Source organism: Bradysia coprophila, unplaced genomic scaffold (genome assembly GCF_014529535.1).
Source record: "Bradysia coprophila strain Holo2 unplaced genomic scaffold, BU_Bcop_v1 contig_24, whole genome shotgun sequence".
In the NCBI taxonomy this organism is placed as follows: domain Eukaryota; kingdom Metazoa; phylum Arthropoda; class Insecta; order Diptera; family Sciaridae; genus Bradysia; species Bradysia coprophila.
Window position 1 is genome coordinate 1,731,682 of NW_023503501.1, and position 15,421 is coordinate 1,747,102.

A 15,421-nucleotide genomic window follows, 5' to 3' on the forward strand; every position below is an offset into this window, starting at 1 on the left:
ATGAACTTTTGAAAATTGTTACACTGCGATTATATATCTCAATAGCCGAATGGTTAGAGGTGTTGCTCGATAAGCATTGGGTTTTGGTGTCCATTTCACCACTAGTGACGAAAAGAATATATGAAAATCCATTTCACCAAAAATAGATAAAAAAATAGCTAAAATAAACAATTAATTTTGCTTATGACAAGAAATAAATCTGCCGACAAAAGTAGAATATATTTGCTGTTGCAAATCAATAGAATTGCTGTTAAAAAATAGCTAAACTAAACAATTAATTTTGCTGATGACGAATAAATAAATTTGTTGACAAAAGTATTAACTTTGCTGATAGAAATAAATAAATTTGCTGCTAAAAAATAGCTAAAAAAATATTTAATTTTGCAGATTGCAAAAAAATAAATGTGCTGACAAAATAAGATTAAATTTGCTGCTTCAAAAAAATAAATTTGCAGACGAAGAATTAAATTTGGTCACAATAGCAATAAATTTGCTGAACTAAAAGAATAAATTTGCTGCAAAAAAAGAATAATTTTGCTGACAAAAAAAGATTTCCCTTTAAATTTGTTTTTTCCAAAGTATTATCGCTCAGCAGATATTGGTCCGATTGAAAAACTAATTGTGTTAGGGGAGTCCTGAGATCGTGCGCTACGCACTGGCATTTTGTTTGACGAAAATACGTCGAGTCCAAATTTATTTATCTTTCTGACTGACAGTTGTCATTTGTACGACTTATACTCGATATACGGGATATACTCATTATACTTGAGACTCGGAATACCCTTAATGTATGCGAAGACTCGTTAAAAACAAATGAAAAGAGTTCAATGTTCAAAGCGTCAAAAATACTACGAAAGAAATACTCACCAACGATCGTTAAATTTATCAGCAATGCCAGAGGTCGAGGGTAGCTTGAAACTAGAATTTTTTTAAAAATATTTTTAGAGATTACAAGTAGTCACAAATGAATAGTAAGATGAATCCATTAGCATCCGCAGTTTTCGTAGGTCCACAGATGGAAACTTTTATTTGCGATTATGATTTATGTAATTTGTGTAATTCCGTGCGCCTTAAGTTCTTAAAGATTTTTCTTTGCTTCATGTTGTTTGGCAAGAAAAATTGTGAGCTTTAAAATCTTTAAAGTCGAAAACCGCCGAAAACATCTTTGGAACAAAAAGCGTCCCGGAAAATTCATCAACTCTGAAGCGTTTACATATACTTATAATCACTTCACTAGCTTGATGTATCATCAAATCGGGTGATGAAATTATGAAATGATTTCAAAGTTCTCTTTCATTTCATTTATGATTCACTAGACTTATGCATGCAAAAAGGTATTTGATAGAGGTTGGTCATCCCCTTGCCGCTGTTGCCATTGATGAGATGTGGAAGCACCGAAAGATGCTGATCCCAACATCATCTCATAGTTCGAATCAGTAGCAGAGACAATTTTCATTTTCAACATTTAAGCCATTTTCCCTGGAGATTTCCAATCAATTTTTCATACATGAGGTGTAAACTACATTCAAATACTTCTGATTTCAGCCGAGCGGCCATGATAAATGTCCAGGAGCCCAAGTTATGCCTGAGAAACTCATGTATGTCTTAATCCGGATTTTAAATTTTTTTGTAGATTTGTAGATTTGTAGCTTTATTCTGGTCAAGGAACGTTAAAAGACGTTATTGAGGATTTTTCATATTTGAAAATTGCAATTTCGAAAGCTTTTTCGTGTGACACAACTGCTTTATTGGTCGATGGAATTATATTTGTGACTGTTCATGAGTAACTCATACAAAATACGGTCAAATCCTCTTTGTTTTAGACAATAGACATTTCTTACATTTTTAGCGATTTTTAAAACTAACGTTTGGAGTTTTAACAAGTTTGAAGTCATCAGAGGCCAGTTCCTAAAAATAAGTAACGTCTTCATGGTCCACTGTTTTCCTTATCCTAGAACTATAGAACTGCAGGGAATTTACCTTATGAATTCTATCGATGGTAAAGGTAACAACAGCTAAGTTCATAAGAAAGAAACTTCTTCATTATACAAGGAGTCGTGAAGTGAAAATCTCGATCTCAATATTTTCTTGTGTGCTTTGAAACGGACATTATACAAAACTGGCAGGCACAGGCGTTATGGAAGTTCTGGGTACGAGAGCTGATACGAACTTTAAAATGAAAAGCTTCGTGTACCGAAGGAAAAAAGTTAGATATGCCCGCCCATCTCTACTTCGGGTCACCCATTTCAAAGTAGAATGTTTATGTATTTCCACCCCCTACTGCTTCTGATTCTTCCTTTAAACTTTCAACTTACCTTGGCATTCGTACAGTCCATCATCGGACTTATTTACATCAGCAATTTTCAATCGCCAATTATTCGGATATTGAAATTCCACACTATATCGAATGTCACCGCTGTATGTTTGCATACCTACAGTGAGCAAGTTTAATTTATCGTCAATAGGTCTGCGTTTCACCCACGAAACCTGCGAAAAATTGTGAAAGTTTACAGTTTGCATGTTACCGATAGAGTCGCCACTTTTTTTGGTGTTCGGCAGGGACTATCTGGAGGAAAACGTTTTCCCATTTTTTCACAGTTTTTCCTACATTTTCCCACTTTTCCTCAATTTTTTTTACATATTTTCCCGAAAATGTTTTTTTGTGGAAATTTGGGAGAGATGTAGAAACGTAGGAGAAATATTAGGAAAAAGTTGGGAAAACGTTTTCCTCCAAACAGTCCCTGGTGTTTGGTATAAACATATTTCTATCGTACCGTTTTGTCTTGCAGCAAACTAACTCTACAATTTAGATAAGCTATACTTCCGGCTTGTGCGGTTACGTTGATTAAATTGTCGCCGGAATGTAAGTCATCAAAGTGTGGTCCGTATCTGGAAAATTTAAATGAAAATGGAATTCATTTCGTATGTTGATTAGATCACATTTTGGTGATGTTCGTAGCTGTTGGAATTTTTTGTGGGCTATGCATAACAGCGCATATAGGGCACATTAGCAAAATTAGCAAATTCAGTCGAATATTTTACCGTTTCCATTTTTGGAATATTCATTAACCTTCCGTTTTCCTTCTGCAAAATTCAATTAAATTTAACATGAGGTCTACAACGGTATAGGAACGAAGGGAAAAAATGACTTGTGAAAATAAGGAAAATTGAGACGTGCTCTCAATTAACATCCGATTTTTATTAAAAAAATCTGCAATTTCAATTCATATCAGTTCAGTTCATTGAATTATAAATCGGTCTACCAGCACATCGTTATAATTACTATCGTTGAGACATCTGCCATTCGTTTGCAACGTGACCAAGACGGTTTACCATTATCTGGAGCCATTACCTATCATGATGATGATGCTTGTTCGTTGCCAAATGCGAATCAAAAATGTAATTTAGCATAGGCGCATCGGTTTTATGACTTCTGAGTGTTGAATTTGTTGCAGCTGGCGATGATTTAATTGCTTTCGGTGCAATTTGTTGGGCACGCAACGACTGACTTTGGCCATTTTTCGATTGCGAATGATGTTTGCGTTGGATAATGGATGGATCCATTGTCGTTAAACTCAATGGGTTTGCTGTTGTAGCCGGATATATTATAGTTGTTCGTGTTTTTGGTGGTAATGATGTTGCAGACGATATTTGCTCGTTTCGGGCGGTCATCGCAGAATGAGGAAGATGAAAACGTTGGTGTTTCACGTTTGGTGGATCCATTTTCATTGTGCCTGGAAGCGAGACATTATATTTTATTATTATTAAACCACACAGAGTGTACTTAAGCTATAGTATATATGAGTAAGTATTACAGGCACAAGTTTTGGCGTTTATTAGTTTCTATAGCACAGTGTCGACGCAGTGGCGCATAATTAATTTATTGAAAACTTTTCCTATGAGATTATATTTGAAATTAATTCTCAGATTACAAATTCTGTGTGTTTGGCTGCAGTTTTAGGCAAAGTCGTTGAAACAAAAAGTTTTAATATCTTTTCCCCCTTCCTTTTGATGACGTATCGTCGTTCTGTTAAAATAATTTTAAAGTCGAATTGTCCAACAAAAGTCTGATAATTAAACTCTTGCACGATACGTATTATAACAGATTACATCGACTCGTAAAATTACCCTCACACAAATTTAAACTATAATTTAAAGTAAAAATGTCGAACATCTCTAATATAAGATCTAAGTTCTTTATTATACTGTGGCTAATGGCACTGGGTGCCAATAGTCTCTTTATTATAGTAAGGTTTATCGCACCCGGTGCCATTAGCCTCAGTATTATGAAGAGACTATTGGCACTCGGTGCCATTAGCCTCAGTATTATGAAGAGACTATTGGCACTCAATATAAAAAAGTAGATTGAAAATATTGGAAAAATGAAAATTTGAATTTCCGGAGATTTCGAAAAATAAAGCTGTTTCGTACAGAATCCTAGCGAATTCATCCTTTTAAGAAATGGAACTTGAAGGTGTTTCGTTCGATTCTAGGGATATAACCTTTTTACAAATTGTAACGTAAAGGTAGTTTGTTCGATCTTAGGGAATTCGTCCTTTTACGAAATGTAATGCAAAGGCGCTTTGTAAAATAGTAGAATACTGGGGAATTCATTCTTTTACGAAATGTAACGTAAATTCGGATTGTTCACGCTTAAGGAATTAGTTTAGTTTAGTTTATTTATGTCATAATATGAGTAAGGCCTGTGAGCCTTTTAAAGTACATATTACAGTAGGATGTCAATCAACGCAAAATTAATAATTAAATATAAGTGAAAATTCAGATTGTAAGTTCATAACTACAGGCAGTAAATCTAGTCAAAGTACGATAACAAACCGCTTAAGTCAAATAAAAATAAAACCAGTTGGGACAGAGCTACAATAGAATCGCATACAAGCATCGACACATTATCCGTGGGCGTAGGCAAATAGCTCAGTCACTGAAACGATGAAATAACGAAATGGGTACAACACATGAATCTTAGACACAAAAATGGTCCCTGCATGCACCCTTAAAGCCAGTTAACGATTTAATACATCGAGGATTCTGTACGAAACAGCTTTATTTCTACAAAACACACTTACGTTACATTTAGTACAAGAATGAATTCCTCAGTATTCTACAAAACGTGGGCCTTTATGTTACATTTCGATGAATTCCCTATTATCGAACAATCCGCCTTTACGACGAATTCCCTATGTTCCAACAAAACTCCTTAACGTTTCATTCCGTAAAAGGATGAATTCCCAAATCGCATTTACGGTACATTTCACAGCAAAATTTAATTTTCGTAGTTTCAAATCTCCGAAATTTGAAAAATTTCGACGTTTCTTGCTCGGTGTTTATTCACGGTTATTTATTACCAGATTTTCTTCTCATTTTGGTACGAGTTTCTCCAATTTCTGTATTTCTCGCGGTGCCAATTGTCTCTTTACTGTGGCTAATAGCACCAGGTGCCAATAGTGCCTTTATAATCCTGTGGCTAATGGCACCGGGTGCGATTAACATTTAGTTATTTATCTACCAAGGTAGGTATGAAGGTATTGTTGACACGACGTCGGCTTCGCCTCGGATCGACAATCGACATCTAGTGCGAAAAAATACCTTCATACCTACCGTGGTAGATACAACGTTTTTCGCAATTTCGGGCCATAATCACCTTTCCAATGCAAAATATTACCAAAATTTCTACCAAACATTCACATGCAAACATGAATTCATTTGAACGATCAAGCAACCTGTTCTATACACACATTGCAAAGCGATGTATAGAGACGCGCTAAATAAAATCAAGTAGTCAATGCTTAGTATGTACGCTTCAACAATACGTTCTGTATAATTGTGTGACTCTGTAGCCGAATGGCTATGGTCGTTGCTTGGTGTTTGCAAGAATTTTGGTGTTGGATGTTCAAATCCTGGTCTGTGCAAGGTTTTTATTTATAAAATTTAGTCTTTCTTAAAGGTACTGGGCTATGTAGCGTGCGAAAAAAATGTGAAAAAGCCCAAGTGCGAAAAAATAATCAAAAACGCACTGTGAAATAAATACCTTCAAAACGACATTAAATGGATGCATGGAAAGGTGATGATTATGGACCGGAATTGCGAAAAGTATAATAAAGAGACTATTGGCACCCGGTGCCATTAGCCACAGTATTATAAAGAGACTATTGGCACCCGGTGCCAATATAATAGTCTCTTCCAATAAGATTATGCACCTCTTGCCGAAATTGTTATCGAGACGTGTGGGCATTGCAGGTCAAGCCGAAGGCGAGAGTGGTAATGCTCACACGTCGGTAACAACACAAGAAGTACCATTTCATTTACCCCATTGCCAAGTAAGGTATTTTATTCAAAAGCTTGAGGTAAAGTTTTGGATCGGTGCAGTAAAGCTTTTGCTTTTGAATAAAAGATATTTTTCATCTATTTAATAAAACAAGTTGGTTACAATAGAATTGTGGCTACCAGTATTAGTCCGAAACAAGATTTCACAACTATAGATTAGAATATTTTCGACAAAATCCGTATTATTTATTAAAATCATTATCCTTCTTAATAAAAGTTCGTGAAGCAAGAAGCGATTCATATCAATCTATACCGAGACAAGTAAGGATGAGCCACACTTTTTTTAAGGAAAACAATTTTAAACAGAGAGGATAGAATAGACAGTCGTTATATTGGAGTTCAATTGCATTTTTAATACTTCGTAAAGGAACAGCCATATCCAATTCAAAGCGAGTTGGACGTGTTGGAGCATAATGTTGGAATTAAAAATTCCACAGAAAAAAATATGAAGTTGTGAAGAAATATAAGTACTTTGGCGAGAGATTTTGTGCATTGTTCATCTTTATTTGCACTTAAGCTTAGAGAGATTCATGTGAATGGAAAAATCGGGTTAAATGGACCGATAATGTTTCAGTGAGTGAAGCAGTGCATTATGAAAATTTTCCTCAAAGTAGCAATACTGTTACGGATTGACAATTGTGCATATTGTCATGGTTTTTGAGGACAATTATCGTCTGACCTTTAACACTCGCAGAAAAGTGAATTCTGTTATGATTTGAGAGTCCTTGGGGGTTATATTAATTTGTAAATCTAATAGTTCGGTCAGCAAATGCAAATCCGATATGTTTTGACATTTCGTGCCGAGTCCCAAATGAGTGTTCACACGGCATAATAAAATAAACCAGGCAGTAGCGGTTCATTTTTAAAAAGTCAAATATACACTGTGCAAAAATGAACTCAAATGAACACCGACACAAGTTGAATTAATTTTGTTCGCAAAATATACTAGATAGTTCAGGTCTCTAGTCAAATCAAGCTGTTCTGTCTGATTTATTTTACTCTGCCGTGGTGTTCAAGAAAAATACAAACAATGTAAATCTAGTCCTTCATTTTGTTAAGTAAAATATTTGGGTTTCAAGTACGAAGCACAAAAACTACCACATCACATCAAAAACATTCGACTGTAAAAGAACAGAACTGACTGAATGACAATACAGACGATGTACAATTCAAATTACACTTAGTACAACGAGAGAACGAGAGATGTCGCTCATTTCGATTTTGACCTTAAATTTAATGGTCCACATATTTTCACAAGATTTTATTTGTTCGGATTTGGTGTTTCCGAATTTTGGTATACAGCAAGGCATTTCTGGACGACTCATAGTATCTTACGACAAAAAATAAATGACTCTGGTTCCACGACGCAATTAGTAAACTCTACGTCAATTTCCCAATATCCGCCAGAAATAATATTTGTGTTTGATTCTTTCATTTGATTTGAAATTAAATTTTTGAACAAGTTTACAGAAATTCTCCTCCAGAACCATCTTCAAACTCTGCTTGAAACAATATTGGATATAAGGCAGTCTTATGCTTATATTCACAACTCAAACATAAAGTGGTTTGAATAGACAGAAAACCAAATTGAAAAAGGCTATCTTCTGTTTTAATTCAAATAAATTTTGCTTAAGAACTCTGGTGTATAATTAAAAACGTTGTAATACCGTCTCGAGTTTATGATTATTATACCTTACGTTGTTAGAAGAGCTGAAGGTTATTTATATGCGCTGTTCAGATATTATAATATTTTTGTAATATGATGCTCGAAAAAGTGAACAGTCTTTCAAAAGGTATACATAATTGGGACATTTGATAAGATATTTTCCTTTTTGTATCAAAAGAAAAAGAAAATTTTAATAAGTAAAGAACGAGAAAATTTGTCAAACCGTTTGAATGGCTGTCTCATTAATATTTGTGGTATGAAAGAATAGCCAAAATCCTTCAGTATCGTAGGCTGCCGGAGGCGTTTTGAAACATAGTGAAAGGCAATCAAAACGAAAGAATATAGCTAAAGACTGAGAAACGGTTCAATGAGAGAAAAGGTCGCACCTGTTGATTTTCTACGTAGATATACCCGATTCTGACGTGATAAAATATGACTTTAGTCAAGATGTGGAATGTAAACGTCTCTTCTAAATAATTTAAAATCAACAACTGAAGTAGTACGACCACAGTTAAATCGTAACCTTTAAACATCCAGACGAAAAAAAAACGAAACCAAATGAAACCTTTGATAATACAAATTGAAAAAACTTTTACTGCAAGAGTGTATTGGTGTGAGTAAAAATATTTTCCCATCACTAGTAAGACTGCCGAAGTGAGGAGAAAAATTGGACTCGAATGGGCAGCGTTCGGAAAACTTAGGATTATATTCAAAAGCAATATGAAGAACAGCCTGAAACGGAAAGTGTTTGATTCAAGTGTATAAACATATGGAGTGGTCAACGTTTAACGAAAGCATTCGAGAATAAAATGAGAATAGCACAGTGAGCAAAGGGACAAAGTATGTATGCTTGGGATTTCGCTCAGAGATAGAATAACAAATCAGTGGATTCGTTAACAAAAGAAAGTCGTTGACGTAATGGAAAGTATAGAATCTCTGATGTGGAATGGAGCACAAACGTTCGACCAAAGCCATTATGAACTGTAGACCACCTACAACACCTATGGGAAGACCACCAGAACAGCAGGAACAAATTGGCAACAAGTGCAAGGAGATAGGGGAGGTCTACATTCTACAGTATAGATATTATAGAGGCTAAGAAAAAGATGAAGTGAGGAAAAGGACACTTCCGATGTATGTGCGCGTGTTGGTTCTCACCTATAGAACCAATCCACACACGGATACAGAGAGTATACTTTCCTCGTGCTGCACACTCGAACGTACACACCTTGTATGTATTGGTCTATGTTGAAATGCAACTATTGTACACTACAGTGGGAGAAATGAAACAAGTCACATTTTCAACGATTATAATCCCATCGATGTTATTCGACGCGGAATATAGTGTTTCTCTAAAAATTTGTCCACTACTCTTGATTGAGTTCTCCTATGTTTGCAATACTGTACTGTATTCTGTACTGCAAGTGGTGATCTCTGTGTTTAGAGTTTTTGAAAAATATATCGATATGATGTATACTAACTGACACATACACATCTAATGGAGATTGAAATACACATAGAAGAAAGAACATACACATCATGTGATGACCAACGGTTCAAAATTGGATTTGAAATAAAAATGTCCACGGTAGCTCAATTGGTTAGAGCATCAGCCCGGCAAGTTGAAGGTTGTGAGTTCGTGTCTCACCCGTGCACATCAAACATTTTTATTTCACATCCAATTCGATTCTAGTATTTCTAAAGATGAAAATTAAAAAGAATTCGTCGCGGAATATAGCGTTTCTCTAGAAAGATGTTATTCGACATTTATAGAAGCTTTTTTCCACTACTCAGTCAATTAGAGTTGGCTTTCGGGTAGTGCACCAAGAATATCGTCACTCCCATTTTTTGAACACCTATACTATAATCAATTCAGTACTTACTTGTTTGTCGTAACTCTAATATTTCAGGTACATCAGTCACATTGAGCGATGAATCGATTATCTCGCCAGCTGATATGGTCATAACGTATAGCATTTCATTTAAGATTACATGTATAATAAAATAAAGAAAATAGAGTAGATCGCCGAATCGGTACATTTCGTTTCTAACAAATGAATTGTTTTATGAGCGATCGGTGTCGGATCTTCCATTTGTCTAATTGATTCAGTTCATGTCGATGATGGGACATGTCCTGACGATATTCTGGAAAGGATAAAATAAATAATTATTAATTAATTCGGAACTTTCATATGCATTGAATGTCTTATCTTGTAAGTATTTAAGAAAATTCTATGTTTAACATCCCAATTGTAATGCTAGGCTAGATCTAATAGAATATGGTTGTCGCTGTCGATAAAAATAGAACTTCTACAAAATTAATGACCAGAATGGGAAACACCCCTAATGTGAAAATTGGGATGTACGTATAGTAGTGACACAAATATATACCAGCGTTATAACAGTACGAGAGAAAAGAGAAAGAGAAAAAGTGGAACTAATGTAACGGTGCATATATTCCGCTTTTGTCCACGAAACGAAAACATCGATTCGCCATACCATTTTCGAAAACATAGACAAAGTGACAGTTCAAATGAGAAAAGTTCTATTTTCTCCCTACTGGAGAATCATTGAACTTTTCGATAAAAGTTGCAGTGACGGAAAACGTCGAATTATGTTACTCAGGCGAAGGAAAGTGTTTTCCGACTTGCCAATCTTAATTGACTCTACCTACTACTTTTCAAACCACTTGGACGCTTGAAGTTTTATATGGCGCCACAATCACACGATGTTTATATCGAATGAGTGAAGCAACACATCTAGTGACAAAAACAACACCATTTCCCAACTTTTTGCTTAAATAACGATTGCTTTACTGTATATCCGAAATAGAAATTGTTCACATTGTCGATGAAAGTACAAACCAGGTATGGTCTGTCCATACAAACCGGAGGAAATAGCGATTTCATATTGAGAAACTCACCTTTCAGTGATTTTCAATGAAAGGTGAGTAGAGCACTGCGCCGTTCAGCCGATGGACAGTTGGCGGCTAAAACGTAGCCGACACCCTTTAAAATTTAAAGTTTAAATAAATAAATAAATAAATAAATATTCGGAATTTTTGGTAGGCACGCGATCGCCAGCTGAAATGAAATTAATCTAGGTCCTCTTTTGTTAAACACATTTAGTGTGGAATCATTTGGAATCCACAATGAGTCCCAAATCAAAATACCTGATGATATTCACTTTTGTACTACTGTATTGTTACAATCGAATCAAATCTCATAGAAGTACGCAAGTCAGAAGTCAGTTACAGAGATATTTGTTTCATATGAATTAGGCGAAACCGCTTCTATTGAAAAATGGAATCAAACATTCAACAAAGGCTTTAGCTGTTTAAGCTGATCTCACTCGTACTACAACTACAACACGCGCACGTTTTACTATTTCACATGTAGTACATTCATGACTTTATTGTACTGCCCTCTACCAGTCGACAGGTGCATACACAATTTTGTAAGCCAACGAAAAAAATTGCTGCAAAATTCTCCCAAACTGTATTAAAACCAAAACTTTCGCAAGCCATCTTCCGCCGCCGATTTTTAACACGGCTGAGAGGGGTATCGGCGGCGGTTCCGGCTGATGTGATTTTTCGGCGGCGGCCTCGGCGTGGCTGAACGGCGCAGTGCTCTAAAGGTGAGTTTGTTTATTTCCTTCGCTCCATACAAATTTTGACATTAGACCAATACCTATAGAGTATACTTTCATTGCATATTGTAACTGCCAATGCAATACAAATACTTATCGTCAAATAGTCTGATAATCGAAGCATTTGTACGTAACACTATTGTACAGAACTCGAAGAATACATTGAAAAATGTATTGATCGCAAGTTGAATTTAATTTTTATGCATCCAACATGAATTGCTCTCATTCAATTTTGAAGGAGTTTTTAACACAATCAAAGCAACGTTTCGTTGATTCGGAATTGTTGGAATTTACGGTATTATTCGCAGTTGACTGCCAGTCACTTCGAATTTACAGCCATTCATCTTCACTGTGTACACATTATTTTATGAGAGTTTTTCAAGTTTTCCATCGATCCATAATTTCCGATGATTTTATAAAAGAAACATTTTTGAATCGACAATAAAATTCGCTCCATAAAATAACCAATTGTTCAAATGTAATACACTGACTTATTTGAACGATAAAATAATTTCCAGCATAAACATGACTGTACATTTTATTATTGACACGGTCCATCAAAATCCTAGCTATATCATCGGAAAACCCTCTAACTTGGAATTCGATTCAATCACCTTAAAAGCATTTCGAGAGAAAAAAGAAAGAAGAAACGAAACTCTTAAGAAGCTCACGTACGAAACATATTACAACAACCCAACAAAACGGAACATATCTTACACCCCGGAAAATTTGTTTTTCTCTTAGTGCCTGGTGTTTTTGTAAAGTTTTCAGTTTATTTTATGAGAAAGTTTGAGTGTACGTTTTAAGGAAAATTATCCGACAATTTCGTTTCATTCAGTAGCTTTTTTGGAAATTGTTGTTTTTAGGAGCATTTTGTCGCTAAAGGGAAATGATACACAGAAAGTGGTGAGATTGTTTCGAATAATATTAATTAATTTATGTAAATGTTGGTAGTTATACAGTAACAGACAAACTTAAACATTATTTAATTAATTAATAATTTTCCAGATGTTCCATTTATTTAGCAAGCCCAGCAGTTGCCGTAAATATATTGCATTCTCTCATTTCTCGTTCCAGCATAAATGACCTTTAAACCATGCTTTGTGTATTGAATTTCGATACCTTATGAGAATCTTGTGTGCATTGACGTCGGCATAAAACCATCTAAATGTTCATACCTTAGTGCATGTTCGTTTTCAATGTAACCATAATATTTTGCTATCCGTTGCATTCATCACAAATATCAAATGAAATTTAATCCATTCTTCAACTCTAAGAATTAGTTCGAAACGGAACGAATTCTCCGAAATTTCTAATGAAGAAATGAACCTGATGAACCAAAAACAAAAAGGCTCGAGGTTACGTAAGAAACTGTACGAGTTATATATTTCGAAAGAGTTTTTGGTAAATGAATCCCAAGAATAGATGATCCTTCAAAGGGCTTTTTGAAGTTCTCCAATAACTTTAAAACGCAAAATTAATAAAGTTCTTCATAATTTTTGAAGAAGAAAGCAGAACTACCGAGTGCAAGGCTTGTTCCCTTGCCTGTAAGTCAGGGTCTTATGCCGGAAAGGTTGTATGATATGTTACTGTTTGTCCCAATATTTTGCTTGTAAACACGATAACTTGAGTAATTATCAACCAATTACTAATTCTATTTTTTTAATCGACGCAGAATTGAATTCCTGAGGTTAAGTTCGGAAATGGGCTATGTGGGATTAAGTATCTGGAAGTTATTCCAGAAAAACAGTATTTTCCACTGTTGGAAATTCAATCAATCGAAAAAGATTACTTTGATGTAATCTGATTTTGTCGGTTACTTATATCCATCTATCACACATGATAGTCAGCTATCACGGTGATAGTCAGCTATAGAAGAATGATGTTTAGAAACTAAGAAGAAATGTAATAGAGTTTTCCCATATTTTAGTACATTCTGTCATAAAATTACTGCTGTCACTGCGCTTATTTTCATGTGAACCAACTTCACTGCTGTGACATTTCATAGGAATGAATCAATGTGAAGTTGTTTCACAAAAAAATAGTCCAGTAAGAATGAAGTACTATAAAAAAATGTGGCGCCTCTACAGGCCAACCGACTAGGCGAATCAATGTGATAGTTTGATATAGTCAGGGATAGTCACGTGAAAGTCAGCTATCACGCATGATAGTTTTCTATAACACTGATAGTCAGCTATCACTGGCAAAAGTAGCAGATCTCGCGCCATGAAAAACCAATGAAAAATGTATGGAACAATCAAATAGAAAACTTGAAAACTCCCACGAGTGTGAAGTTTGCGGCAAGGGCCATAATTCACACGAGTCCTTGTCTATTTATGATTTATTGTTGATTAAAAATCTGGCCGTAAATTTACAAGAAAATAGAGAACAGAAAAAGTACTTTTCAGTCAAGGGACCTGACCCGCCCAAACGGTTAGTTATTGGGAAATATATTTACTCAAATACTGGAAATTTCAGTACTTCTTTGCGCTGTTAATAACTAAATAAAATGCACTTTTGCTGAAATAACTTCACTCTGGTCCATGGCAGTGAAGTTGGTTCACAAATAGAGCGCTGAATTTTGTAATTCTATGACTAGAATTATTTAAAAAAAAATCAAACACATTTGAGCTTTAGCTTCAAAACCACATTACCCTTTTTCCAATCCAGTTGCTGAATACAATTTTCGTACGATCAAAGCTTATCCATATTCTCACTATATGACTTTGCCATATGTGTGCTTTTTAAAATTGCTAAAGTTCATATATATTGCACTGTCGCCAAACGAAAAGCCACATGGTTCCCACATTAAATTGGATATAATATTCCAACATCTTCTTTATGCCGAAAGACGTCCATTCTTATTCGGTATACATATTGAATCCATTGAATCAATTTGAATACATTTTTCTTGTCTGCCTACGGATAGCAACGCCATCGGAGATGATTTTGTATACGAGAAAAAGTAGAATTGCAAGCTCGTATAGATGTATGGAAGGTCGTAAAAAATGTAACATTTATTCCTTATTTCTTGACGGAACTATTTCACTTTTATGTTCCACCAATATCCCACTGGTTATGGTGGTTTAGTAATGAAAGTTATGTATAATACACCAAACGACAGACATTATTCAAATATCCATGTATCATATTTGGGATCAGATGCTTGATCATAAATGTTCATATCTGAGTAATAATATCAGCACATTTTATCCTCAAAAGGTCAAAGTAGCGTAAGTAATGGCGATTTTTATTTGGCCCATCCATTGGATCAATGAAAATATGCTTTGATGGAAAATGTATATTGCATTTAATGCGCCTTACCATAAAGGATTGTTCATTTAGTGCCGGAGGCGTAGATTTTACGTTGTAGATGAATCAGATGAACGCAATAAATTTAAAACTTAAGGTCTGGGCTCCACCAGCATATTTGTTTAAAAGTTCCCAAAAGCTCACAATTCTACAAAACAGGTGGCGCCACTTGGCACTTTCACTGGTACATAATTTTTTCACTATGACTTATGTCAGCACTTCGTTTGTGATCTTATTATGGATTTTAGGCACGCAACTGTCAAGTTGGAGGGGTCCTTCTGAAAAACAGAAGACCTAAATCGGACGCATATTCTACTGGAATTTTTTATATGTGCCCAGTAAGTTATTCGAGCCCAAGAACCAAAATTACTTTCAAAAAAATTCTTCGAAGCATGTGTGGCTGGTAAGAGGTCATCAAAGACCGAAAACTTGCACTTTTCTTACAAAAATTTC

General features: G+C 35.1%; 1 protein-coding gene across 2 annotated transcripts in view; it reads right to left on the reverse strand.

Annotated features, from left to right (window-relative positions):
* LOC119077793 overlaps positions 1-15,421 on the reverse strand; it is a 99,692-nt gene that overhangs the window by 13,686 nt on the left and 70,585 nt on the right. For both annotated transcript variants that reach the window (XM_037185102.1, XM_037185101.1), the window contains 5 exons: positions 9,892-10,153; positions 3,353-3,734; positions 2,775-2,889; positions 2,316-2,487; positions 868-918 (listed from right to left, as the gene is read on the reverse strand). In XM_037185102.1, coding sequence (XP_037040997.1) covers positions 868-918; positions 2,316-2,487; positions 2,775-2,889; positions 3,353-3,734; positions 9,892-10,048 — 877 coding nt within the window. In that variant the 5' untranslated portion in view covers positions 10,049-10,153. The remainder of the gene's footprint in view (positions 1-867; positions 919-2,315; positions 2,488-2,774; positions 2,890-3,352; positions 3,735-9,891; positions 10,154-15,421) is intronic.